Genomic DNA, 27096 nt, shown 5'->3' with positions numbered 1-27096 from the left:
ACTTGATCCTGAATTTTTCATTCTTTATTCTGTCATATACCAGCTTCTATTAAAACCAATACAGTTATGGACTATTTCTTTTTACTGTACCTGAAAAATAAAATGGAATGGCATATTTGAAATACCAGTGAGGTGAGAGATTGCTTTTTTTATTTCATGTTATTGCTGCTTAATGGCCTAAATATCCTTAGTGCTTCTTTGGTAAGGTGAGGTGAGGTGGCATATTGATTCCAAACCTGTAGGTTAAGATGTCTTATTGACAAGATACCCAGTTCTTCTGTAGTTTTGGGTTTAGTTTTTTCCCCCTTTCCCTCTCCCTGTTCCTAACCATCCCCCCTAGCTAATTCTCTCCTTCCGCCCCCAAGTGAATGAGCCACAACTAGATTATGGGCCCCTCCCCCTCTGTACACTTTCCCCCAGGATGGGTGGGCCATGACCAGATGATGGGCCCTTTTTTCTTCCCCTCCCTCCCTCCCTCCCTCCTTTTCTCACTAATTGAGAAAATGGTGCAGAAAAAGGATGTACAGCCAGCATGTAAGCAGCTCACAAAGATGATGCTGACATGTCACTGTGAGGCTAATAACAGATAGATCTGCTCATTTTCACAATATACATAACACTCTGGACCAATCTCTCTCCAAAAAGCTCAAGAGTCCAGTACATGGTTTCTTCTGCAGCCCAGGAATCTTGTGAGGTAGGTTAAGTTGAGCCATAGTGGGTGACTTCACAGCTGTGGGGTGCTCCTGGTCCTATCCTATCCACTGCACCATACTGGTAACTGCAAGATCTGGCTGGATATACCAAAGGTGGTTGTCAGGTTGTAGTTTAAGCCATTCTGAACTTGTGTTGACGTGTTTAAACGCCTTGTGCTACATATATTGCTGTAACTTCTTTTAGGTTTAAAAGATGCCATTTCCCCTGTTACACTAGCTTAACAGTATGATAACTTTTTAACATTTAGCACTGGGGGAAATAACTCGGCTTGGCAGCGAGAAGTAGTCTAGCGGTGGGATCTTTGTAACAGCTATACCAGAAATGGCTTATGAAATGTTCTACAGAGACTACAAAGGAGACCAAATTGTAGTTTAAATATATTTATAAGTTTTGGTTGTAAACAACCATACAGTGAGGCATAAAGAAGCATACACACAGTTTCTAAGAGATATACAAAGGGTGGAAAGTAGGTTTGATGATAGATTGGGAAGGGAAGCATGGGACTTATATGTTACCTAAGTTCTGCAGAGAAGTTCTTGGAGAAGGCAAGGATTCAAATGACCAGCATGTGAATCCAAGCGAAGGACGATATCATGTCTCAAACCAACTTGGCCAAGAGAGGTTAAAGCTAGTAAAGAGCGCTGAGTCTGGGGTGAACGGTACTTTTATACCCCTTTGCGGGAGAAAGTAAGTTTCATTTCCTGGATCTTTTGGGTTTTCCATGCTAGGATCGCTGGGCTGAGCTAATTAGTAGCTCATCTATTGTCTTCTAAATGTCGGGACAGTAGAGCCAATTGTCTTGTGATTGGATCAGTGTTAGTCTTGAATGACTTATACAAAGTTACTTCTTGGAGTCTCTGCCCATGTATTCAAATTTGGCTGAGGCTTTGAGTGGATCAGGGAGGGAAAGATTGTAAATGTTGATGGTTGCAGGAGGCAAAGAGATACCACAATCTCAGGGCAGGATGTTCCTGTATTATTTGCATAGCTGCAGCCATGGCCATGTGTGGTATTCAAGATACAGTCCATGAGGCCTTTAGAGGTGCTGAGTGCATTAACCCTTTCATTGGTGTGCTGGCAGATCTCCTTTTGCAGAGTTGGCCTGTTTTTAAGTTGGACTTCTGCTCCACACATATATGGCTGTTAGCATTTATCAAATATATATTTTGTCTGAAAAATCATATAAAATCTGTGTTTCCGTAAGGTAAGGTATGAAGCGTAGGGCAACACCCCATTTCCCATAATCAGGACTGATCAACCTGTTTCACATTCCTGAGGGCCACCATCACATCAGCAAGTACTTGTGCACTGAGAGATTACTTGGCATGTTTTGCATCAGTTCACATTGTAATCTGAGATCTGGTTATCAGGCTGTCGTATTTACTCATGTGTCCAATGAGTGTGTTGATGTCTCAGGTGGATTAGGAGCAGGCAGGTGTAGCAGCAGATCATTTAAGAAATTGTGATGCTCGTAGCCTGCTTAAAATGCCGTCATAGTTCTATTCACAATTGCTTCTCCCACCTGGCTGGTCCCTCAGTTTTGACCAAACTACACCCTTGAATTCCTAAGACTTTGTCCAAAGAAGAAAGACTTCCTTGGTCGGAGGAAGTCTGCAAGAGGCAGTTAATTGGATCCAACCCACAGCCACTGTGAGAGTGCTTTGGAGATGAAAGAAAAAATGTTTGTTGTGTGCATATTTTTTTGTTCAAGCTGTTGCTAGAAAATGCTACCAAGAAAACATATCTAATTATACTTTAATGAATCCATAGAGAAGTGCAATCATTGCAGTCCCTTAACTGTGTGCAGTTTGAGTCACAGATTAGACTTTCTGATCTGTAATAAAATCAAACAGTTTACGTTCATGTTCTGTAGTAAAAGCCCTCTCTGACTAAAAATTTGCAAGTAGTATGGGGATTGGTTCAAGCAACGCGTACATAATTGGCAGGAGAAATTCTTTATCTCTGGATTCATACTAAGTGCAATTCTTCCTCCACTTTTCTCCCAAACATGAAGTGAATGGAACGCTACATATAGTGGTGGCTTGCGTCTGAGGCCCCGTCCGCTGGCTCCTCCCATGGGCCACCCCCACTATGCCGGCAGGAGTGGCAGGTGCACTGAGATACATTTGCCCCCAGAAGGGCAAATCTGCTGTCAGGGCTGCACACTGCTGCCACAGGCAGATCCCCCCCCTTTTTGGATGGGCCAGGAGTCAGCCCTGGTTAGTTCTTAAATGGGAGATCACCAAGGAATATCAGGGTCACTGTGCAGAGGCAGGCAATTACAAAACACCTCTGTTAGTGTCTTGCCTTGAAAGTCATGCTAGGTTGCTGTAACTCAGCTGCGACTTGCCAGCATTTTACACACACATACTCTTAGTAAAAATGGTTAGATTTCATCAAAGGCTTTAAATAATCTTCTAAAAAAATCTGATCTATCCTTCCAGGCTTTGAAACAGCAAGATGCTAAAGCTAATGAAGTGGAAATCATCTTGAAAAATAAACTGCTCAGAACGGAAGATGAAAAAAGTAAAGTAAGAAAACACATTGTTAATATGTCTATGTTATAGCGGGATATCTTTCTGTTGGGACTGATATCTCAGAATGCAGCTTTACAGGATGGAGTATTCCTTTTATTTCAAATTTCCCTGCATTTTGAAAGTTAAGTATCAAGGAGAAGATTGGGATTGAACCCTTCTCTTTACACGTTGGGCTCCTGTATAAAGGGTTTTTAAAAAATAATCTCTCTTCATGATTCTCTGATAGCAACCTGAAGTGGAATAACCCAGACATTGGGGTACCTCTTCTGTGAGAACTAGGCTGTAGTTGACTTCCCGTAGCAAGAAAAAATAAGAACATAAGAACATAAGAACAAGCCAGCTGGATCAGACCAAAGTCCATCTAGTCCAGCTCTCTGCTACTCGCAGTGGCCCACCAGGTGCCTTTGGGAGCTCACATGTAGGATGTGAACGCAATGGCCTTCTGCGGCTGTTGCTCCCGATCACCTGGTCTGTTAAGGCATTTGCAATCTCAGATCAAAGAGGATCAAGATTGGTAGCCATCAATCAACTTCTCCTCCATAAATCTGTCCAAGCCCCTTTTAAAGCTATCCAGGTTAGTGGCCATCACCACCTCCTGTGGCAGCATATTCCAAACACCAATCACACGTTGCGTGAAGAAGTGTTTCCTTTTATTAGTCCTAATTCTTCCCCCCAGCATTTTCAATGAATGTCCCCTGGTATACTTTTAGCTGAGACACTATACTTTTAGCTGAGACACTATCCAATCTCACTTGGGACTGGCTGCTTTTCTCTGGTTCCGGATCCTAAGAGCCAGTATGGTACAATATCCAAGAGTGTTTAGATGGGTTAAAATGAAATCCAAGTTCAAACCATCTCTCCATTGTGAAAGTTATTGTTCGATTCTGGCCAAATTGTGTGAGAAGCTTAACCTGCTTCACAAGATTGCTCTGAGCAAAGGGAAAAAAGTGGATTCAGAGAGGAATGAGATAAAATATTAGCATGTGACATCCTTTAAAAACCCTTTGGGAGGTCTCATAAGGCACGAAAAAGTAGATTATATTTCCAAATGCCTACTTCAACCCTAAAAGCAAAAGAAGGGAGGGAACAAAAACTTGCAGTTTTGTACTGATGACAGTGGGTTTAGGCTGGCTGAATTGACACTGGATTCTCATTTCTCCCTCTGGCAACTGTCCACGCCAACAAAGGAATTCAGTTCCATTGTTGCAGATCATGTATCAAGGAAGACTCCTTGGGTGTCCTTATCTTCAAAGCATGGTCCGCAACCATCATTCAAAGGGTTTGCTGTCCTTTATGACTGCACACAGCTCAAGACATTTAGCTTTGTAGGACAAAATCACCTTGTTGAACTCACAAGTATCAGAGCATACCCAATAGATGCATTGTGTATTGTATCTCTCACACTTTTCTAAGAGCTACAGACTTTAGAAAAATACATATTCTCGTTCTAGCCTTTCCTTCACTAATCTGTACAGTGCTGTCTTTCATTTTGGCTAGTAATCTTGGTGATTAAAAAAAAATTGCCTGGCAATATCATTTTGCTTTTTACATGCTTTTCCCAATTTTTACATACTTTCCCCAATTTCCATATTTTAGGCTTTGAGGAGAGAAACAATACACAACTGAATACCATCCAAAACGGAGAAATATACAAAGAACAAGATATGCTTGAAAGTCCATTGTGTAACACCTTTCTTGGAAGGGGGAGAATCTGTAACTGGACCATTTGATCGAAGTTACCGCTGGGATAATAGACATTTGGTTAGCTTAGCATAGCAGTGAATAAGAAATGAGCTTTCAGAATACTTCTGGGGTGTATTAAGTATTGGTATCTAAATAATTCATAAAATTACTAGCAATGGAATGAATTTTTATCTCTGTTTCTAATCCAAATAAGCTTGAGCAGGAATTGGAGCACTCCCGGAGGAAACTGGATCAGTCGGAATACAGCCGAGAAGCTCTTCTCCACCAGGTAACTGCTTTCCTGAGTGGAAAAATCTATCTCCTTTCACAGTAGGGCCTCTTAAAGCTTGCTATCAAATATACTTCAGTGATGTTAGGAAGAAAATGGAGGTGTGATAAGGGAAGCATACAGAATCACGCATGCCGGGTTTGATTACGGGATGACATTTGATACGGTGTTGTCCTAAGGCAGAGCTGCGAAATGTAACAAATGCTGGTTGTCTTAATGAGTTTAGTACAGCAGCCATCTATCAAAGATTTAGCCAGTGACTTTTTTTGGTTTTATCGTTTTACGATTTGTATCCTAGCGTAAGGAAGATTGTGAGCAGAAGTTGTGACTAGCTTGGAGGCAGGGACGGAAGGAGAATAAACTGCCCCCGGGGCGTGAACACATGCACCCCACACACCCCACCTGCCCTCGCCCCACTCTGTCCACACCCTGCCAACACTCCTGGGAGGGGAGTCTGGGGGGTGATTTTCCGCCCCCACGTGATGCCAATGGCGCATGCCCGGGGCGCAGTGCCCCCCTGCCCTGCCCTATTGCAGCTTCGCCACTGCTTGGAGGGTCTCCCTTCAAAGTTGAGGTGAAGCAGGTATTTGCCAACAAATAGCTGGATGGGTGGTTGTGTGTCCAGAAGACTATGATCTCGCAAATGCGAGGATCAGGAGACACTGCAGGTTTAAACAGCTGCAGAGTTTAATGGTGATGTTCCTTTTCCGCGTAGAGTTACCACAACAAATAATTAACCTGCTTCTAGAAAAAAAATTTTGGCCTCCATGGATTGTTGAAAATCCTGGAGTGGCCTGGCAGGAAGTTAACGCAGGGCAGGCAGAAATTCTGAGCTGGATCAAGGAATGTAGTTGTCACTAACACCTCTAAAGGCCATGGTTTTTCATAGCTCAAGCTGTTCTTATTTCTATTGATTTGTGTCTCACTCTGCTTCAATTGGCACTCCTGGAACAAGTTATGTTTATATAGCAGTGGGCTGTGCCATGCCAAATAAGGCAATCCGGACCTTTTTACCAGTAAGGGTTTCTCCCTCCCTCTTCATTGCCACTTCCACTGATTGCCTGTTTCCAGTTAATTTTTAAAAAATTGAGTTAAAGCCACATATCTTGCAGATATATATATTCCATATAGAATAAGGCAATTTAAATTTATATTTATAGTTTAAATCTTTTTGCTGCACTTGTCGGTGTTTGAAAATACAATTTTACGTTATGATAGCCCAAATATTTTGGCTTTTTAGTTTGCATTTGATATATTTAGAAAGAGTAGAGGAGGACAAAATGTCCCCTCCTTGGGAAGAACTAAATTGAATGATTGGAGTTTTTCTTTTTCCTCTCCTGGAGCTGCTTTCGCGGCTTTTGCTTTGCACAAGCAAATTATAACTTGTGCAAATGAGCTGCTTTTATATTGCTAATCTCCTTGCTGGCATCTTGCAATGTAATTTATTTAGCAGCAAAGCCAGCCAGCCAGACCACACCTCGCTGTGTTTCATCGCAAACTGGCTGGTCTTAATTTTGCCGAGTCTTCTTTTCTTCTCGCTTCATGTTGCAGCGCAGATTTGAGATATTTATTTATTTGAAATATTTATTGAGCTACAATGCTGAATGCTGATAGGGGGAGGGAAAAGGGAATTGTGCAGTTTTACATATGCCTTGGTGGTTAGGCTCTAATTTTATGCTGTGTACACATAATAGCTGTGATTTGCCTTTACGTTTTGCTGTATTTTAGGAATATCATGTACTAATGATACCAATTCAAACAGTATTGTTTTCAGATACTGTATACAACTGCATTCCAAATGCTTGTTCTTACACTCTGTCCAACTGTACAGTGTCCCAGGTGGTTTTATACATGCAAGAGAATGAGGTCAGTAAAATGGAATGAACCCCAACAGACTATGCTACAGGTCTCTTACCCAAGTACTAATCATATCCAACCCTGCTCAGCTTACGAGATCAGATGAGGTAGGGCATATTCAGTGTAGTATCTATTGAAATCTGGCTGAGGAAATCTTGGTGAAGCATGGCAGTGGAGAAGATCGTAGTGTGTAGGCACTTAAGGGAAGGAAATATAAGAGCAACCTTTTTTGTACAAAGATGGTCTCTGTTCATGTGTGTGTAATATGCCATCAAATCACAGTTGACTTATGGCAACTTCTTATTGGGTTTTCAAGGCAAGAGACTAACAAAGGTGGTTTGCCATTGTCTTTCTCTGCATTACGATGCTGGTATTCCTTGACATTTTCCCATTCAAATGAGTTCTGACCCTTCTTAGCTTCCGAGACGTGACAAGACTGGGCTATCCTGGGCCATCCATATCATAGCAGTCTGTTCATCGAGCACAGGAATAAAATTAAATATGAAGAGCAGACCAATCTTTTCAGAAGTATATGAAGTAATGGTTCAGTAAGGTACTTAGAAAGTTAGAAATGGATATATATATATATTGTATGAATAAAGTGATATATTCTATTAATTATATAAATTTATATTGTTTCAACATTATCTGGGGGTTATTTGGAAATGTTAAAGTTTTGCCTGTCTTGTCTCTTGTAAATTATTCTTATTCAGTACAATGTTAAAAATACAATGCTACAGGCAGGTGAAGAATCAGGTCTCAGAATATTCCCCAAGTTGAAAACTCCCTGTAAATAGAAAACTGGCATGGTAAGCAAAGAGAGGTGGTAGAAGCTCTTGTTGTGCCGTGTCCAACCACCTCATTCCCTTGCATGTGTAAACCGGTCCAATTGGTGGAGGCCAACGAGTGATTCAGAGTTGAGAGCAGGCAGCTCAGCCCTCAATTCCCTAATGTTCTTGGCTTTCTTGAAAACAAAAGGTGGGGCCTTGAGTGAGTTGAGAAGACAGTGAATGGTGGATTGCCCTCCTTTTTAAATTTCTTTCCAAGTAGATGATACTGTTCACCATGTCATGCCATCTGCAATGCATCCTTTGCAGAGTTTCTCTGGTCTAAGTTCACTGAAATCAATGATGTATAACCTACCAGTCCGTGCAGAGAATTTCTGCCTCCTCCTCTGTTTCTGCAGCTCTTTCTGACCCCAAGGATTGCAGGATCCATATGGTCAATTTCACTCCCTCATCTCAGGCTACTAACCCATGAGGCTCTTTTGCTGCATGGATCCTGCAGCTTCAGGCCCAGGCCCTAGGGATCTGAAGGAGTTGTAGGAATGGAGAGACACTACAGGAAAAACCATGTTGTGTCTTCTGCGCGCTGGTGGTTGAACGTTTGCCAGTGATGGTAGACTGGAGTAACTCTGCAGGATTGCAATGGGGAGCTCCTGATGGGCTTTTGTTTTTAATTGATGATGTTAGTGGGAACTGTCAAGTTGTATTGGGGTTGGAGGGTTAATCTCTTTCCTCTTTGCAGTTTTCCTGATCAAAATCTGCTGTCCAGCTGTTGATTGCTTCTTGGGGGGACACTGGTACCTGCAAACAGCACCTGTTATAGTAGTATTTATATCACATAAACTGTAGGAGATGAATTAATTTGGCCCTGCGCACAGGCAACAACCCAAAAACATCATTCAGTGTGCGAAGGATCCAGTTGCACAGCAACAACAAAAGCATACGATTGCATAAATCACTTCATGTTCTTTTTCTCTTTTTGGTCATGTTTTGTTTTTGCTTTGGATCTTTCAGAGAATTGGTAATTTAACTGAAGATACCTCCACGCTTTTGAAATCATTTTCTCCTTGGTTTAAAAAGCTGGCATTTGTCCGTGTGTGTGTGTCTGTGTGTATGCTAGATTGAGGATCTCCGTTCCCAACTCCTTAGAGCAGAAGAAGAGCGTCAGAGTTTGCAGCACCAAATCTCTCAGGTCGCCTTTCATCACCAGAGGCGCTCTGATGAGCAGGAGGATGGCAGGAGGAAGCACAGAGGTAGGACTCTCCCCAGTCTCTACTTGCCACCTATTGTTATAGGAAAGGGATGGCCAACCAATTGGCCCTGCTGGCAGGGGCTGATGGGAATTGTAGTCCATGAACATCTGGAGTGCCATAGGTTGGCCACCCCTGTTATAGGACCTCTCCCCGCTTCTGCGTAACGGATCATGGGCAAATCTCTGTGCTTGGAATGGAAAGGCAGAGAAAATGGTTGACCAATGTATCAGATTTCAAAATTGCGTCAGCTTAATTCATGGATAATAATGATACTTCAAACCAAAAAAGATGCCAGATGCCCCTATGCATTTCACTGAACAAGCTTCATCGGGGGGATCAGGGATCAGAGTTTGTGCTGACTCTCTCCACAGCAGTTGCTGTGACTATTGCTTGATGGGTGTGTATGTGCCATGCATGGTCCAGACATGTCCAGTCTCACCAGATCTTGGAATCTAAGCGGGACTGGCCCTGATTAGTGCTTTTCTTTTTATTAGATTTATATCCTACCCTTTCCTGGTAGACTACACCTGATAGACTATACCTGTTCATTTTATTGGCCCATTTACCACATGCAACCTCTCATACAATACAGAGCAGTGTTATTTGCTCTCCCTTCTACCACTCTGTCCTAGTTGTCGGGTTGCTGGCCCACTGTAGCTGCTTCCTTTTGCCATTATTTTTTCAGTCCCTTTAGTCTCTGCCCTGCACTCTCCAGAGCTGGTTCGTGGATTGAGCAGTGGAGAGTCCAATTCATTCCCTTCTTCCCCCTGATATGAATTTACCAAAAATAATTCATCTTTGCTGCCCCAAACCAGTAAAAAGTCTTGTTTCTTGATAGTCCTCAAATTCATCAACACTTCAGCATTCCAAAGTGCAGAACAGATTGTGTAACACACCTTTTGTTTCTGTTTTTCAAGTTGGTACGTTGTTTCTGATTCCACATTTTGTCTTCTGTGTTTCAGTCGCTGATCAGAATAAAGAAGATCTGGAGAAACAGATCTGGGAACTGAGAGCAAAGCTCAGTCATAGTGCTGTCATGTCAGAGATAGAGGAGTTAAAGCGATGCATTGAGCGCAAGGACAAAGAGAAGGCACAGCTTGGATTGAAAATAGAGGTAACGCTTTAACATTACGACATTATATTTGAGTGAGCTTGCTTCATAAAGGCTTACTTGTCACAGTCAGTGGATAAGATGTTAAGAGTGGACCACTTCACGACGTTGCTGAGGACATGCATGATAGAATACTCCCCTGAGGGGGAACAGAGATTCTTCCACCTAGAATGCCAGTGTAACAGGGAGAATGCTAGGCCAGAATCCTCCTCCTGGTCTTCTGGTTTCCAGTGTGCAGAAAATTTTAAAAATTATATTGATGAGTGTTCAATCTTTCATCTCCCACCTATGATCTGAAGTGGGACAGCCTAGACAAGAGTCTATCTTTTAACTTGCTGCTGGTGAACTAGGCCAGGGAATGTTCATTTTGCTAACATTTCGGTTTGTCACATCCTCTCTTACTGTTTCCTCTGGCACATCTGTTTGTTGAGAAAACTGAAGTTAAGATACATCAATTCGACAAGGCCAAACAACTTATACTGTAATTTCCAGCTCTGTGGTCCAACTGGTGATTCCTTTCCTGTATAATGCCAAATAACATGATTCTGTGTGGAAAATTAGTAGCCAGCTGATTTAGCTCATGAGTGGCTGTAGGCAGATGCATGATACTGTGGACATCATTCCTTCAGTTATGATCTAGACATCATTCCACAGTAGTGTAAGTTTTGCAGAATAGTTAATGCTAAATTGTATTTAGGTATGCCGTTGCTGAAACAATTTGGGTGTGCTCTGCCCCAAACATCCATATATTGGCTGAACTGAATCAGAATTAAATTATATATTTTTTCTTTGGCATTAAACTTCAGTGGTGTATTTAGGGAGGGGGAACAGGGAGGGCAGATGCCCCAAGTGCCACTTTGAAGTGTCACGTGGGAGCACATTGGGCTAGTCCCCCATCCTACCCTTCAGAAGCAAGCATGGCCTGATGGGGCAGTGGCGGCAGCAAGGTGCCCTCCCGCTTGGCCCAGCAGCCCAGCCCAGCCCTGGCCAGGATTTGGCTGGTCTCCCCACCCTCAGGAGCAAGCAGGGCCTGGGCAGCAGTGGCAGCAAGATGCTCTCCTGCTCAGACTGGAAGAAGAAGAATTTATATCCCCCCTTTCTCTCCTGAACGAGACTCAAAGGGGCTTACAATGTCCTCTCCCCACCCCCCTCACAACAAACACCCTGTAAGATAGGTGGGGCTGAGAGAGCTCCAGAGAACTGTGTCTAGCCCAAGGTCACCCAGCTGGCATGTGTTGGAGTGTACAGGCTAATCTGAATTCCCCAGATAAGCCTCCACAGCTCAGGCAGCAGAGCGGGGAATCAAACCTGATCCCTCCAGATTAGAGTATACCTGCTGTTAACCACTACGCCACTGCTGCAGTCCAGACTCAGCCAGAATTCACCGTTGCTCACTGAGAGGGCAGGGCTGGCTGGAGAGAGAAGGCGGGAAAAAGCAGGAGGAAAATGCGGGCTGCCTTGGGTCTGGTGTCCTCTTTCTGCCACAGCTGCTGTGGGCACCCCATCTCACTCTTGAAGAGCAGCCCCAGCAGCCAAGGAAAACAGCATGTGGCAGGAAGGCAGGAAAGGAGTGAAGGAGGCAGTGCCTGACCCTCAGCAGAGGTGGGACACAACTTGAGTACCGGGTGCACTCTGGCCAGCAGCAGGATGCTCTGCTTCAAAGCCTGCTCTCATTGCCGAAGCCGGTGTAACTATGCGTGGCAGCAGGGAGGGACGCAATGCAGTTTAGAGAGGTAGATGAGAACATAAGAAAGAGCCTGCTGGATCAAAACAGAGTCCAACTAGTCCAGCACTCTGCTACTTGCAGTGACCCACCAGGTGCCTTTGGGAGCTCACATGCAGGATGTGAAAGCAATGGCCTGCTGCTGCTGCTGCTCCCGAGCACCTGGTTGAGGGCACCCTTTGCCCCTCCCTGGGGGCATAATTTTTTTTGGGGGGGACACAATTTCAGTACTTGCCCCAGGCGCCATTTCCTATGGGTACACTACTGTTAAGCTTACATTCAACAAAGTTGCAAACTGGGGAAGAAAAAAATGCCACTAGGGGAGATCTGACATCACTGTAAGTCGTCCCCCCCTTTTGCAGTTTTATATTAAATTGATATTGTTGTTGCTCTTTATCAATTCTGTTACCTTATTTTGTACGAGAGGTCAGAAATATGCATAGTAATCAAGGTGAATCCTTTGGATTCATTTTGGTTTTCATGCAATGTATAAAAATTATGAACTTAGTAGGGTTTATTCACTTGACATGAGCTTCTGTTGGCTTAAATGCTTAAAACCAGATTTGCACGGCAAATAATTCCATTTTTAAAAATCTACCCCAAAGAAGAAATAAAAGACAGAACTGACTAACTGCAAATATTATCAAAGGACAACATCAGAATAAAACTAGGGCTAAGGAGAATGAGGCCTTCCTTGGCCTCTCAGGACGACCATTCAAAGGGGTGTGAACAACGTTAGAGGAAGCCATTGAGCAAGTTGTTACCAAATGAACTTGCCATAGTGAAGTCACTGACTAAAGGAACTGGCAGGCTGACCAAAGCTGACATGGAGCCAGGATTGCTGAAGCATGAACCTTGAATAAACTTGGTTAAGGATTTTTTTTTATGTGATTTAAAAAAATATTATTTGAATGCAGCTGTTGTTCTTTGAAGCTCAGGATTTCAGTGACTCAAATTTAGATAGTATAAATGGACCATCATTAAAATAAGTGCTGTTTAATTTGGCATAATAGTGCATCTAGAGTTCATGTTTAATTTGCTTTATAATTACGTGTTTAGATTTATATTGAGGTCTGCCGACTGGCTCAAAAGGGTGTTCAGAATTTGTCACAACTTAGCAATGAGGCTGTTGACTCTAATTCCAATAAGGACATGTATGTAGTAGCATAACCCAGAATCTTTCTGGGGTACAAAATGCTCATTGCTTGTCAAAATAGTTTGAAAAAGCTTTAATTTGCTTTTTAGTGACAGTCAACATTCATAGCTTTTTTTACTTCTCATTAAAGGAATAAAACTGAATATGATGAAAAATTAATATGCTTCCTAAACATTTCAAGAATGAACAATGCACAAGACAGATTACCTGCTGAAGCATTCAAATGACTGATTACATTTTGTTTATTTTACTTCTGTTGCCTCTGAATATAGCAAGAATGGCAAAGGAAATAATATATGCAGTGTTGTGTTTTAAGAGCTTATTTTTTTGTGGCAGATCACTGTCTAGATGCTACTTAGTTGCTGGACACTTTGCAGTAATATAACGGTTCTCTTTCATTTTTAAAAAACTGATAGAAGATGGCTGAGAGATGTTCTGCTTTCTGTATGTTTTTAAATCCACAGGTTTAGAGGTCTGTGTCACTGGCATGAATCTTTTAATACACATTTTGCTTCCTGCTGCTACCCTCCAAGGGAGGCAGTAGCGGCGGCAGGAGGCAAAAAGGAATGGATAATTTCCTTTTTGAAGCAACATTAAGCTGCAAATGCCGTGAAGTCAAAAACTGCAGGACTAATACAGTAATCACTCAGATGGTCTGTGTAATACCATTGTCAGTTGAAAATCTGTGTGTGGGTAGTGAGTGTGTTTTCTGCCTAATCAAGCTAGTTTCGGAAGAGCAAAGGTGCGTGATGACGGTAATGGAAGGAATTGGACTTACCTTCTGAAATGTGTGTGAGAGATGTTCCTTTAGCTGCCTCTCTTACATATTCTTGAACAAACCTAGCTGATTTCAGGACAGTCGAGGACAGGTCTGCCAAGTGGTGTTCTGTGAACAAAGTTACCTGGTGAATAGAAACCTGGAGGATTCATAATATAAACCATAGATATCTTTGGGTACACCATTTGCTATTTTGTCTCCCTAGTGCCTGTAGATTGAAACCTGTAAGATTCACAATATGTATCATAGATACCTGTGGGAACACCATTTAATGTTTGTTTGATTTACCGTATATACTTGTGTATAAGTCGATTTTTCAGCACATTTTTGTGCAGAAAAAAACCCCCTCGACTTACACACGAGTCAGCTGTATTTTAAAAAATATTTTGTGGTTTTTACTTTGTCGGCCGCCAGTGGGCGCAGTTTTTAGGCTAGCGGCCCCAAAATTTCAGGATGTCATCAGGTGACACTCCTAATGATACCAGCCAAGGTTAGGGGGTTCAAAGTTATGGACCCTCAAAGGGGGTGCCCCCATCCCCCATTGTTTCCAATGGGAGCTAATAGTAAAAGGGGCTACATTTTGAGGGTCCATAACTTTGGACTCCTTGAACCAAACTTCACTAAACCTTGGTGGTATCATCAGGATAATCTCTTGCTGATACCATCCAGGTTTGGTGATGTTTGGTTCAGGGGATCCAAAGTTATGGATCCCCAAAGTGTGTGCTCCCATCCCCCATTGTTTCCAATGGAAGCGAATAGTAGATGGGGCTACCCTTTTGAGGGTCCATAAGTTTGGACCCCCTGAACCAAACTTCACCAAACCTAGGTGGTATCATCAGGAGGGTCTCCTAAAGATACTCTGAAATGTTGGTACTGCTAACATAAACATTCCTCCCCTGACAGGTTGTGCGAATGTCCCTTCTAAAATGACACCTGCCATGTGCAATTTTAAAAATATGTATACTAAAAATAATGAACTATTCTTTTAAAAAGCAGGGTAGTTTTGAGTCACAGTGAACAGGCATGTTCATTCCAGTTTTTATTGTAAGATCCATTGTTTAATACCCTTCTTTACAAAAAAGCTCAGGTTTTTGCACTTTTAAAGTGATTGTTGATACCATATTGTTCTTGTTGACCCTCTTTTCCACTTATAGAGCTAGTTTACTGTTTTTCTTTGAAATAAATATTCCAAAACATTTAACCTACTGATGCCTCAATTAATGTAATTTTATTGGTATCTCTTTTTTATTTTTGAAATGTATCAGTAGCTGCTGCATTTCCCACCCTCGACTTATACGCGAGTCAATAAATTTTCCCAGTTTTTTGTGGTAAAATTAGGTACCTCGACTTATATGCAGGTCGACTTATACACGAGTATATACGGTATTCAAAACATACTGGACTGTCAATAAGACTGTATGGATTGTGAATAGTTCTGTGTATGCGTGTGCTGTTTTAATGACCTCTGAAGAAGATCCAATTGGATCAAAACGCATCTGGATTTTTTAGGTCTTTTATCTGTTACATCCGGAAATATTGTGAATTTGATTATTAAAATTGAGGCTATGTGGTTGTTTGTAATATATTTTATGATATTGTGGTATTGTATGTGTTCTCAGATATGAATGTATATTTTCTATTGATATTTTTATGTATTGTGTTTTATTGTTAGAACATAACACAGTGTAGTAAAACACACACACTCTCTCTCTCTCTCTCTCTCTAAGGGATAGTTTTTAGCCTCACCAACCATTTTGGTTTTAAACAAATCTGGTTCACCAGGTAAGATAAGCCCTTCTCTTTGTATCCCTGTTTTCATAGATGAGTTGGGTGGCAGCTAGAGGCAGGGCATTTTCTGTGATGGCACCTGTCTTCTTGAATTCCCTTGGGGCCCACCTGGTGCCTGCTTTACTTTCTTTTTAGGTATCAGAACAAAACACATATTTTTACCCAGGATTAGGATTTTTATTTTATCAGCTTTTTAAATGGTCTGCTTCTTAATGATGGATGGCTCTTATGCTGTATATGTCCAATGGTTTGTCTTTAATTGCTTGTTTTTATATTGTATGTTGTTTAATTGTAAGCTGTCTGGAACAGCACTCTGAAGACGTGGCATAGAAATAGACTAAATAAGTGCGAAAGTGATAGTTCTATAAAGTACTTGGGGGAGGGCAGCCAGCTGCTAAATGGGTAGTGATAAACTATCTCAGGCTGAGCATCGTCAGTTCCTACTTTCAACTCTGTCTCAATGTTTTGTCTTGTATAATCAACAGGATAAAAATAGATAAGTATTTGAAATTACTTTAAAACAACAACAAATACAAATACAAAACCTTTAATGGCATATAAAGAGTGGTAAAATACAGATTATGTTAAAACCAATTGACTAAAATTTACACAAAGGTTTCACTCTTGATCCAAGTGCCTTTGTTAAAAACCTGGCAACTGATTCAGTAGTGTGGGGATGATGGTCACTAAGCAGGTATGAAACTATTTCCTTGTCTGATCTCACTGAAAATTTCTTCAAGATGGCCTCGAGAAAAAGCAACCGATAGACTGCCAAATCTTTGCAATGAAGGAGCACGTGTTCAGTTGTTTCGGGTAGGCCCGCTGCACAGGAACAAGTCCTGTTCTCCTGTGGGATGCCATGATATCTGCCTCTTGTTTGGGCAGTCGGTAACACATTTAGCCGAGCAAGCATAAAATATCTGCGGAGATGTGGATTGATTAAATTACTCATATATTTAGCCATAAAACCCGGCAATGGTGGTGAAATGCCATAAAATGTGGGAGAACAAGTTCTGCAGGCTCCAGCTGTGAGAAGCTGCCCTTCAATGTCAAGAGTACGTTGTTTCAAAACTCCGAAAGCCTGTCTTTCGGCCATCAGTAGGAGTTGGTCAAAAGATACACCTATGTTGTTTATTTGCTTGATAATTTTGGTGTGCCAGGTGGAGTGGAAGTGGTCGCTTAACAGAAAATATGTGAGACTGCCCGGGCGGGCTCTATAATGAAGGCGAAGCCAGTATTTAAACAAAGAGAGCCAAACCCGGGAAAAAATTGTCTTGGCTCCGGTTTCTAAACAAAGAACTTGATACGTGACTGAGTTTGGAAGACCCAATAAACGACGAAGAAACAAAGATTGAACACTCTCTAATTTCTCAGCGGGTTTTGCTCCCCAGATTGGAGCTCCGTAAAGTAATTGTGGCAGTAGTTTTAACTGAAAAACTTCCATTGCGGCAGGAAAAAATTGACCGCCTCTGGTGTGAAAAAATCTGGATATTGCCAACACTTTGATTTTACTTGTATTGAGAGTCTGGTGGATATGAGAGGTCCAGGTTAAGGAATGATGGAAGGTGATTCCTAAATATCTGTATGAATGGACCTGTTCAATCAATGTACCGTTTATTTTCCACGTGCTGAGTTTTTTTGAATTCGAAAAGATCAGCACTTTGGATTTGTTATAATTAATCGACAGGGCACTGTTTGTGCAGTACGTCGCAAAGGCTTGAAGTAGTCTTTGCAGGCCCACCTTGGACCGAGACAGTAACACAGTGTCGTCTGCATAGAGAAGTGCACATGTGGGTCTTTGTCCCAAAATGGGTGCGTGACTTTCAGTCTGAGATAAATGAGGAGCAAGGTCGTTTAAATAAAGATTGAACAGGAGAGGAGCAAGAATATTACTTTAAAACACGGAGACCAATATTTCTTTAATTCAGGCTTCCTATGTTTAATATCTTTTCCATTAGAAATAACAGTATATTTGAATTTCCCAATATTCTTGTTACATTTAGATTTGAAGCTCTGCAACATATATATTTTTTTAAAAATATGGTAACCAGAACATTGAACAGATATTGCAGAGCTGGAAAAAGTACAGAGGGGAAAAGTACAGAGCCGCATTGATTAAATGATTGAAGCACCTTGAAGAAAGGATAAAGAGTGTGGACCCTTCCAGTTTAGCAAAAAGACATCTGAAAGGTGACTTGATAGAGGTGTGTAAAATTATGCGTGGAGTGAAGAAAATGGACAGAGAACGTTTTTCTCTCTCTCTCATGATACTAAAGTTTGGATGCACCCATTGGAGATAGGCAGTAAATTCAGGACAGATGACTTTATTACAATAAATACACCGTAAAATACAGGAATGGATCTTTTCAGCAGTGGTTCCCAGACTCTGGAATTCCCTCTTGTAGGATCTTTATCATCATTCTGTCTTCCAACACCAACACATTATGAAAGCTTTCCTCTTTAGGAAGGGATTTGGAAATCTGAAACATTGACTTGCCAGTCACTACTATGGCAAAAGTTTTATTATCTGACAATTGATTATCCAGAACATTCAGCTATCCAGTATTACCCTGAGGCCAAGCCCCTGCCCCCAGCCACCATAGCTTTTGGGGGCTCAGGTGCCCCACTCTGCCTTGCCAGCCAGCTAGTTTCCAACCATTGCTAGGCTTCTGAAAATATACGCTGCTAGCTGACATCATTCTTGGGTCCCCCTCAGCTTGTTTATTTATTACATTTTATCCCTCTCTTTTCTCTGAGGAACACAGTGGTGTCCATACTTTACTCACCTTATGCTTCATCCTCGCAGCAGCTCTGTGATGGAGGATGGGCTGGCAGAATGACATGTCCAAGGTCACCCATGACTGTGTGGATTTTTGGACCCAGATCTTCTCATGTCTACTCACACTATTTATCTGCCTTTTCCTTTCTTACAAAACCAAACATTGATACTTTTGAGGACATAACCAACTTTGTCTCACCTAATGCATTAACTTTTTTTGAACTATCCTAAGGACTCTTGATGGGGGGTGGGGAAACTGATATTTTACAGTTGACAATAAAAAAGCTAATTTAGCTTGCTCTAATGTACCTTTCCAAAGTTACATAAACCTGAAATTGGAAGATGTACTGTACATACAAAGTACATCCATTCTGTTCTTTTTAACTCCTGTTGAACCTCATTAACCTTCATAGGTTATTTGTATTCATAAGAATTCCAAGTATCCCCTCATCAATGACTGTTGCTGATTTAATTTGTTTTTTTCCTCCCATCTTATCAGAGTCAGCTGAACTGAAAATAAGCTCATAGTTGAATTTTTACATAATGTGAAAAGTTTTAAAAGTAGGATAAAGTATCAGTTTCAAATTGAATGGAGGTGGTAATTGCATGACAGATTGCATGACTGTGCATGACTGCAAAGTGGTTATCTGTGTAATTTTGCCTGATTTACATCGTGGTGCAGTGGTTAGAGTGTCTGGCAATCTACCATAATGACTGACAGATCCCACTATACCTATTCATCCATCAAGCCAAAGACATAATCTGCCTCCTTGTTGTAAATAATATTTTAATCTACACATGGATTTTTATATTCTCCTTATATTATTTGTAAAATGCCATTAAAGGTCTTTGACTGGATTGGATTGGATTTGAGTGTCTGTCTAGCACAGTGGTTCCCAAACTTATTTGGCCTACCGCCCCCTTTCCAGAAAAATATTACTTAGCGCCCCCTGGAAATTAATTTTTTTAAATTTTGATAGCAATTAAACAGAAAGATATATGTATTAATGTTTCTACCTGTGGCCATCACCGCCCCCCTGGATTGCTGCAGGACCCACCAGGGGGCGGTGGCGCCCACTTTGAGAATCACTGGTCTAGCATCTTTGGAGGCATGAATTTGAACCCCCATTCTGCCATGGAAGTTTGCAGGATGGGTCACTCAGTCTTTTTCAGTCTAAACTACCTCTCTTGCCCATTTCCCCAATGAGGATTGGAAATTTTATTCAGAACAGTTTCTCCATATGGTAAGGTCTCGGGTGTGCTTTATGACCAGCCCAGCCCTATTATGGATGCTTTGTATGGTCCAGATACAGACCCCATGGCTTTGCCTTTGGTTACGGGATCAGATATGTTACTGACAACGTGTGGGAAAGGCCATCTCTAGCCAGACCACCATCAAGAGGATCGAGAACCTCTATAAAATCAAGGAACAAGCTTCTGAATTTCTCTTTCATCATCCTATTGCCAATTTAGTTGTAATAGAAGTACTGTCTTCAAGATATAAAGGATATAAAGGCTGCTCCAAACAACAAAGAAGGGGGAAAACTGAATGCTCTGGGGAGAAAAATTTACTAATGCGCAGCCTTTGGTCTGAGAGTCTCCAACTTCACACCTGTAAAGTTACCAAATGTTCTTGTGAGATCACTTGCCTCAATGCATTAATGATTTTTCGAAAGACTAAAAGATTTAAGTCTTTTTTTTTGCAGAGGGTTTCATACTTGGAAAGCAGCAACTTGGTGCTCCCTGATATGGTGGATGCTGACACAGAGGCCATGACCTCAGCTGCGATCCTGTTCTGTTTCTTGCTGTGCGGGTGGGGGGGGAGGGGGGGAGGTAAGTTAACTGGTTGGTTGCTCCCCTCTATTCCCCGGGCTTGCAAATGTTTACAGTACAGTCTCCATGTTCCTACTGCAGCTTCCTTGTACCATATCCCACACGGTTTCTGCAGGGTTTCCCTATCCAGGAGAGGCTGTCAGGATGCAGAAGAAAAAGAGAAAGATTTATTCTGTAAATGTTCTGTTCTTATTGTATAGGATTCAATTTAGTAATGCATAGCGATAGTTACAATAGAATATTGTGGTGTTGGTTATACTTTCAAAACATAAATGTCCTTGTTTCATTCAAACTACAACAGTACCTAATCCTGGAGATGGAAAGCAAAGTGTTACATGTCGGTTTTAGAAATGGTCTCTTGTGCACACTTATTGTTAAACAGAAACAATTTAAATACCTTCAACACCTATTCTTTCACAGGGCAGCACATTTGTTGATTTTGGAATGCATGTTTCCAAACAGACTCTTTCTTTTATGTGCTGCAGAAGATGGAGGAAATCTGAAGCCAGTGAATTCTTTCTCAAGCAGCTTCATTCTTTCTTGTGGAAGCTGGATTATTTTAATGTTTTTGTAGCATTACATTTTACTGTTGGAACACAGAAACTACAATATAAGGGGATTTTAAGTTTCTGTAAAGTACAGTTTGCATCAGTTACCTTAAGCACATTTATGTGAGTTGAACATTGACCTCAAAGCCTAGTCCTGTCTCAGCACTGGTATGTAATGCTGACTATCTTAAAGAATTAAATTGGAAACAGTTGTACTGTTATTGGAAACAGTTGTATTGTGAGCCGCCTCGAGCCCTTTGGGGGGTGAGGCGGTAAATCAATCAATCAATCAATCAATCAATCAATCAATCAATCAATCAATCTTTATTGTAGACAGTTGACATACATGATATTTTGGTGTTATCAGCCAACTTCACAATGAATGGATAGTCAACTATCTGTCCGATCACTTGAAATCTTCATCAAATTATCACTGATTTTATACTTCTGGCATAGAAAATGCTACTAGCCAGTCATGTTGAATTCAAACTCATTCATAGATCATTGTGTTCTAAGATTCTGGACATGTCCCTAACAAAATATCTGTCTGAAGAAACTGATAGGAGATGGAGCACCATGTCTCAATGTAATGAAGAGTTTGGATTTATATCCTGCTTTTCTCAGCCATAAGGAGTCTCAAAGCAGCTTACAAACTCCTAATACAAACTGCCATTTTGTGACTAGTAGTTCCCAAGGCTCTTGGAAAAAGAATTGGCTGATTTCGGACCAGCTGTCTGCTGTGTATCGATGCTCCTATCGATGTATTGATATTATAATAAAAGAGAATTGGCATCCAGTGGACACTTCCCCCCACCCATGCTCCATCAGAGGCACACACCTACTCTCGCTGGTAGCTGCTTCCCTCCCTTCTTTCCCCTCCTCTCCCCTCCTGCAGCAGGGCAAGGTCCTCAGCTCGGGAACCTGGGCTGCAGTTGCCAGCACATGGGATGCTGGGACCCCGTGCTCCATGGCAGCCCTCTCTACTCTGCGGCACCAGCTGTCAGCCAGATTGGGGCAAGTTGACTTCTTTCTCCCCAGCAGAATAAGCAGCACACTCCAGAATGGCAAAGACACCCGTGGAAAAGGCACGCCAGCCGGAGCACCTCCCCCTCCCCATCAGGGCTTCTGCAAACTGTATTAATAAAACGAGGAGGGCAAAATCCAACTCCATGTGGAAGCGGACAAGCTTTTATTTTGAAGCAAACCTGTTAGGGGGAGGGGAAGGGAGGGGAAAAGAATGTTAGCTCTACTATTAGGACTTTCCAGTGTGATTAGCTTTGTGCCTTTAAGACTGTTAATGGGTTGAGTTAAGAGAACCAGTAGAAGGAAAGGCCAACAGACAAACTGTGATGCAGGCTGTGGGCTACCTCCTCATGTGTAAACAGAAAAATGCAACGAGAGCCCACTGTAAGCCCAATGCACAGAGAACAGTCCTGAGGTAAGTGTCCTGTGCATAATCATCCATTAAGTAGCTTCCAGAAATATATGGCCTGCCTTCCCCTGATCTGATGCGAGTCAGTGTTTGGTGTTTTAAACTGATGTCTGCCGTTCTTCTAACCCTGGACAATCTCAAAGAACTAATGCAGAAATCAACATTTGACAGAAAGGCTGATACTCAGGAAACATTCCATACTATTGATTCAAGGACGCCAACAATTACTATCTGGGTGCTGTGTGGTTTCCGGGCTGTATGGCCGTGTTCTAGCAGCATTCTAGAACACGTGCTAGAACACGGCCATACAGCCCGGAAACCACACAGCACCCAAGTGATTCCGGCCGTGAAAGCCTTCGACAATACAATTACTATCTGGCTTCAGACAGACAAAAAGATTGAAACCTAATGCCGATTAATGCATTTCATCAAAATAAAGTGATCCACAGCAAGGCCACAGCAAGATTAGCTAAAATCAACAAGCATGTTTCTTTTTCCATCTACAAATTTAGCTGATGTGATCTCCCACAGCAACAATGCCGTCTCCCTGTCAAAACCAGGCCTGAAAGCACATTGAAAATGATCTAAGACAGTTGAATTACTTATGTATTCTAGATAGCCTCTGTGTGGATAATCAAGCTGGTGGTTTGCACTTAAGGAGTCATGAGTTTTTAAACAGCTTCCGAATACCTGATAATTAATCTACTAGTGGAAAATACACCTTGACAATGATCCTGGGTTCATTGTATTAGGTTCAGGCTTGTATTAAGTGCTGTCCAGTTGATTTCGACTTATGGTGACCCTATGAATGAATAATTTCCAGAATGCCCTATTGTTAACAACCTTTCTCATGTTTTGCAAACTGAGGGTCATAGCTTCCTTTATTGAGTCAATCTATCTCATGTTGGGTCTTCCTCTTTTCCTGCTGCCTTCAACTTTTCCTAGCTTTATTGTCTTTTCTAGTGACTGTCTTCTCACAATGTGACCACAGTGTGATAGCCTCAGTTTGGTCACTTTGGCTTCTAGGGACAGTTCAACTTGTTTTGCAATAGAGCCCACTTGTTTGTCTTTCTGGTAGTCCATGGTATCTGTGAAATTCTGCTGTTGTCTGTGGAAGATCCTCTGCCAGTGTCACCTTCCACTCTTGCTGTGGCCCAGTAGTTATCCTTCAAGATTCCTGCCCCCATCACCATTGGAATTGTCTGTTCTCTTCTCCAGATGTGGCTATTGATTCCTGAAGGGGGGGAATGCATCTTGGTTTAGTGTCTGAGCTGTGATCGTTCTGCCTGGAGTGACTCTGCTAGGAGTTTAGTTTCTTGACAGGGTCTAGCTTCTTTGCTTTCGACTTTGCTGACACATACAAACCCCCTCACACACATTAAGGGGATATCGGGTATGGCACAACAATAATACTAGTAAAATCATTATGTCTGTTTTACTTTTTAATACCCATAAATACATACAATACGCACACAATACCTTTAACACTGATTAAACTAAAAGAAGATATAAAAGTTTCAGCATCTTTTAAAAACATACACAATACAAGGAGCTTTGCTATTGAGAAATCTAATTACAATTGTGAGAGTTCTATTGGACCCAAACCATTACTAATACTTGATCAGTGATTGTTCATAGTATGCATTAAATAACAAAGTATTAGCAAATTCTGCTATAAACAGAAAAGTTGATTTAACATCTTGTTCAGCTTCTTTCTAATGTTTTAAATGTGTTTCCGATGCTTTAAACTGTTTGACAAACTAAGATATAACATGAAAAGAAATATTTACATTTCTGTTCATGGAATAGACTTTTTTAAAAAAACTGCAATAGCTTTCTGGGCATTCTTGTTATGTGAGACTAAGGTTATTTTGACAAATTGGCCAATGGTCAATTGGACTAGCAGAGCCCAATTTCATTTAATGCAGTCTTATGATTTAACCTGTCAGTCTTTCTATTTATAAGATTCATTATTTAAAATTGTAACAACCAATAGGTTAGACACACAGTATTTTATTTTTCATCCTTAAAACATTTTGGGTTTGGAATGGAATATGAATTTTCTTGACCTTAAAATACTTTTTTTTTTAACTTTTAGCCTTGGAATACAAAAAAACAGTAATTAGTGGACAGTATTATTTTTGGGGTAACAGCAGGCACCAGATATATTCCCAGCAATGCTGCAGAATATTCCAGCTGTGTGGTTTGTATATTGTAGGATAAGAGCCGCCAGAAACACAACCTGAATGAATTAATCTAAAAAACATCCCAGAGAAGAAAAACAAATTATTTTAAAATTTACAACTGAAGTTTAGATTCTAAATATGAATCCAGTATTTTTCCAGCTTTTAGAATTTGTAGGCAATTTGAGCACCACTGAGCCCTCAAAATAATACTCAGATAAATCCAAGGACAACAATGTTAGCAGCAAACACGACTAGGCTAACTATATCTGTGGCAGTTTTAGTTATATGACCCAAAATGCTCCTGGTCGCAGAAATTGCCAGTAGCTGTGCTGGTTCATTCAAAAAAATTGAAAAACATTGCTGGTGCCACCTGGCAAAGATGCGTTACTTTAAAAGATGTCTGAAGTCCCTAGCAGTACTTGCCAGCTAAGTGCTCTGCGGGCTTTGCAGGGAAAGGACATTTGAAGTGCTTGTCTTTACTCTGCAGAGCCTGCTTGCTTGGCTCTGGCCAGCAGCTGTTGGAGCCTCCTTTGCCTCCTTCTGTGTAGAGATCAAGAAGACTGAGGTGGAAGTTAAGGGTGATCATCCTTCCCACTGTAGGAGCCTGTTCAGGTTGAGAGCTGAGTATTCTGCAGGAAGAATCTGTCAGTGCTGCTGTCTGACTTAGAGTTGGCTCTCACAGCAGGAAATGGATGTGCCTTTTTGCTATCCTCACTGGTAGCATTTTGCGTTCTCCTTCACATGAGACTTAACGGCTCACTTGAGAGTGAGATGCTCAAGTCTACCTAGGCTTGTGTTGGGGGCAGGGAGAGGTGAGTGAGCGAGAAGGCATTGAGGATAGTAAAGAATGTTCATCAAAGGTGGTAAAGAGTCCAGAAGCCTGCTGTGAGCCAGCTGTCTTCACAAGTGGAGCAGGCTTCTTCAAAGTGCCCTCCTTCCCCCTCTGTCTTCTTGCACTCCTCAGTATGAGGCATGGCAGCACAATGGCATATTGTATCATATGTTTGAATACTTCGGCGAATACTTGTTTAGGATTCTCACAGTTCTTCGTCTGAGACCTCTAGTACCTCTAGTGATTTTTGTGGCTATAGAGGTAGGTCATCCTCTTTTTTCCCCTTACAAAAAGAAGAGAGTGCCATGAGCACATTTCTTATTTAGTATGATTATCTTGATGTATTGTCAGTACTGTGATATCTTGTCCTTGAATTCATAGCGGAGGTGAATTATAGAATCATAGAGTTGGAAGAGACCACAAGGGCCATCAAGTCCAACCCCCTGCCATGCAGAAACAGACAATCAAAGCACCCCTGGCAGATGGCCATCCACCCTCTGCTTAAAAAACTCCCAAGAAGGAGACTCCACTACCCTCCGAGGAAGTGTATCGCACTGTCGAATAGCCCTTACTGTCAGGAAGTTTTCCTGATGTTTAGGTGGAATGTCTTTTTCTTCACCTTGAACCCATTACTTCTGGTCCTAGTCTCTGGAGCAGCAGAAAACAAGGTTGAAAGCTCCCTTCAAATATCTAAACATATCTATCATGTCATCTCTTAACTTCTCTTCATCAAATTGAACATATCCAGCTCCCTAAGTCTCTCCTGGCTTTCTTGACTGTTGCGTCGCACTGCTGACTCATGTTCAGTTTGTGGTCTACTAAGACTGCCAGACCCCTTTTGCATGTAGTGTTGTCAATCCCGGTGTCACCCAGCCTATATCTGTGCTTTTCATTTTTTCTGCCTAAGTGTAGTATCTTACATTTATCTCTGTTGAAATTCATTTTGTTTGTTTTGGCCCAACTCTCTAATATGTCCAGGTCATTTTGAATTCTGACTCTGTCCACTGGGGTATTAGCAACCCTTCCTAATTCAGTGTCATCTGCAAATTTGATTAGCATGCCCTCTATCCCATCATCCAAGTTGTTAATAAAAATATAGAATAGCACTGGGCCCAGGACAGAACCCTGTGGTAACCCACTAGTCACTTCTCTCCAGGATGAAGATGAGCCATTTGAGTTTGATCAATCAACCAATTACAAATCCGTCTAATAGTAGCATTTTCTAGTCCACATGTCACAAGCTTACTTGCAAGAATATTATGGGGCACCTTGTCAAAAGCTTTACTAAAATCAAAGTATGCTACGTTCACAGGTAAAATCAAGGTATGCTATGTCCCTTCATCTACCAATCTGTTTATTTTGCAGAAAGTTAAAATATGCTAATATAAATTTATAAATAGTTTTTTCATGTTATCCTTATAGGTTAGGGTTTATGTGATACTCAGCAGACAGAGAGTTGATGCCTAGGAATTAATTACATACTGTTGTGTTTTAATGTAAATACCTCAAATAGAAAGGTTTTTTTGTGGAGGGGGGCGGGGTGGTGGAAAAAATTAAGTTCTAGTAAAATTGAGTATGAGGTTTCTACATGATAAGATGGATGTCTTCAATTAATTGAACAAAACCTTATCTACTTTGCTTAAGTCTTGAATCTTGTTTCATTAACCACTACATGGAAGTCACAGTTATATGTACACGATATTTCCTCATACAGTTTGTAGAGAAATAATTATTTTTAATGACCCAGAAAGGCTGAAGATGCCATTATATGGGGCTGGCATCTTTTAATGTTATCACCATATGGAAAGCAAT

General features: G+C 41.4%; 1 protein-coding gene across 6 annotated transcripts in view; it reads left to right on the top strand.

Annotated features, from left to right (window-relative positions):
• The window catches only part of CEP128 (centrosomal protein 128), a 233784-nt gene that overhangs the window by 42492 nt on the left and 164196 nt on the right, over window positions 1-27096 (top strand). For all 6 annotated transcript variants that reach the window (XR_007243660.1, XM_048486527.1, XM_048486525.1 and 3 more), the window contains 4 exons: window positions 3159-3245; window positions 5149-5223; window positions 8986-9118; window positions 10081-10232. Coding sequence is in view for 5 of the 6 variants with exons in the window: in XM_048486527.1 (XP_048342484.1) it covers window positions 3159-3245; window positions 5149-5223; window positions 8986-9118; window positions 10081-10232 (447 nt within the window). In the remaining variant the exon portion in view is untranslated. The remainder of the gene's footprint in view (window positions 1-3158; window positions 3246-5148; window positions 5224-8985; window positions 9119-10080; window positions 10233-27096) is intronic.

The sequence above is a fragment of the Sphaerodactylus townsendi genome, linkage group LG02 (genome assembly GCF_021028975.2).
Source record: "Sphaerodactylus townsendi isolate TG3544 linkage group LG02, MPM_Stown_v2.3, whole genome shotgun sequence".
NCBI classification, from domain to species: domain Eukaryota; kingdom Metazoa; phylum Chordata; class Lepidosauria; order Squamata; family Sphaerodactylidae; genus Sphaerodactylus; species Sphaerodactylus townsendi.
This window is presented reverse-complemented; position numbering and strand designations above follow the sequence as displayed.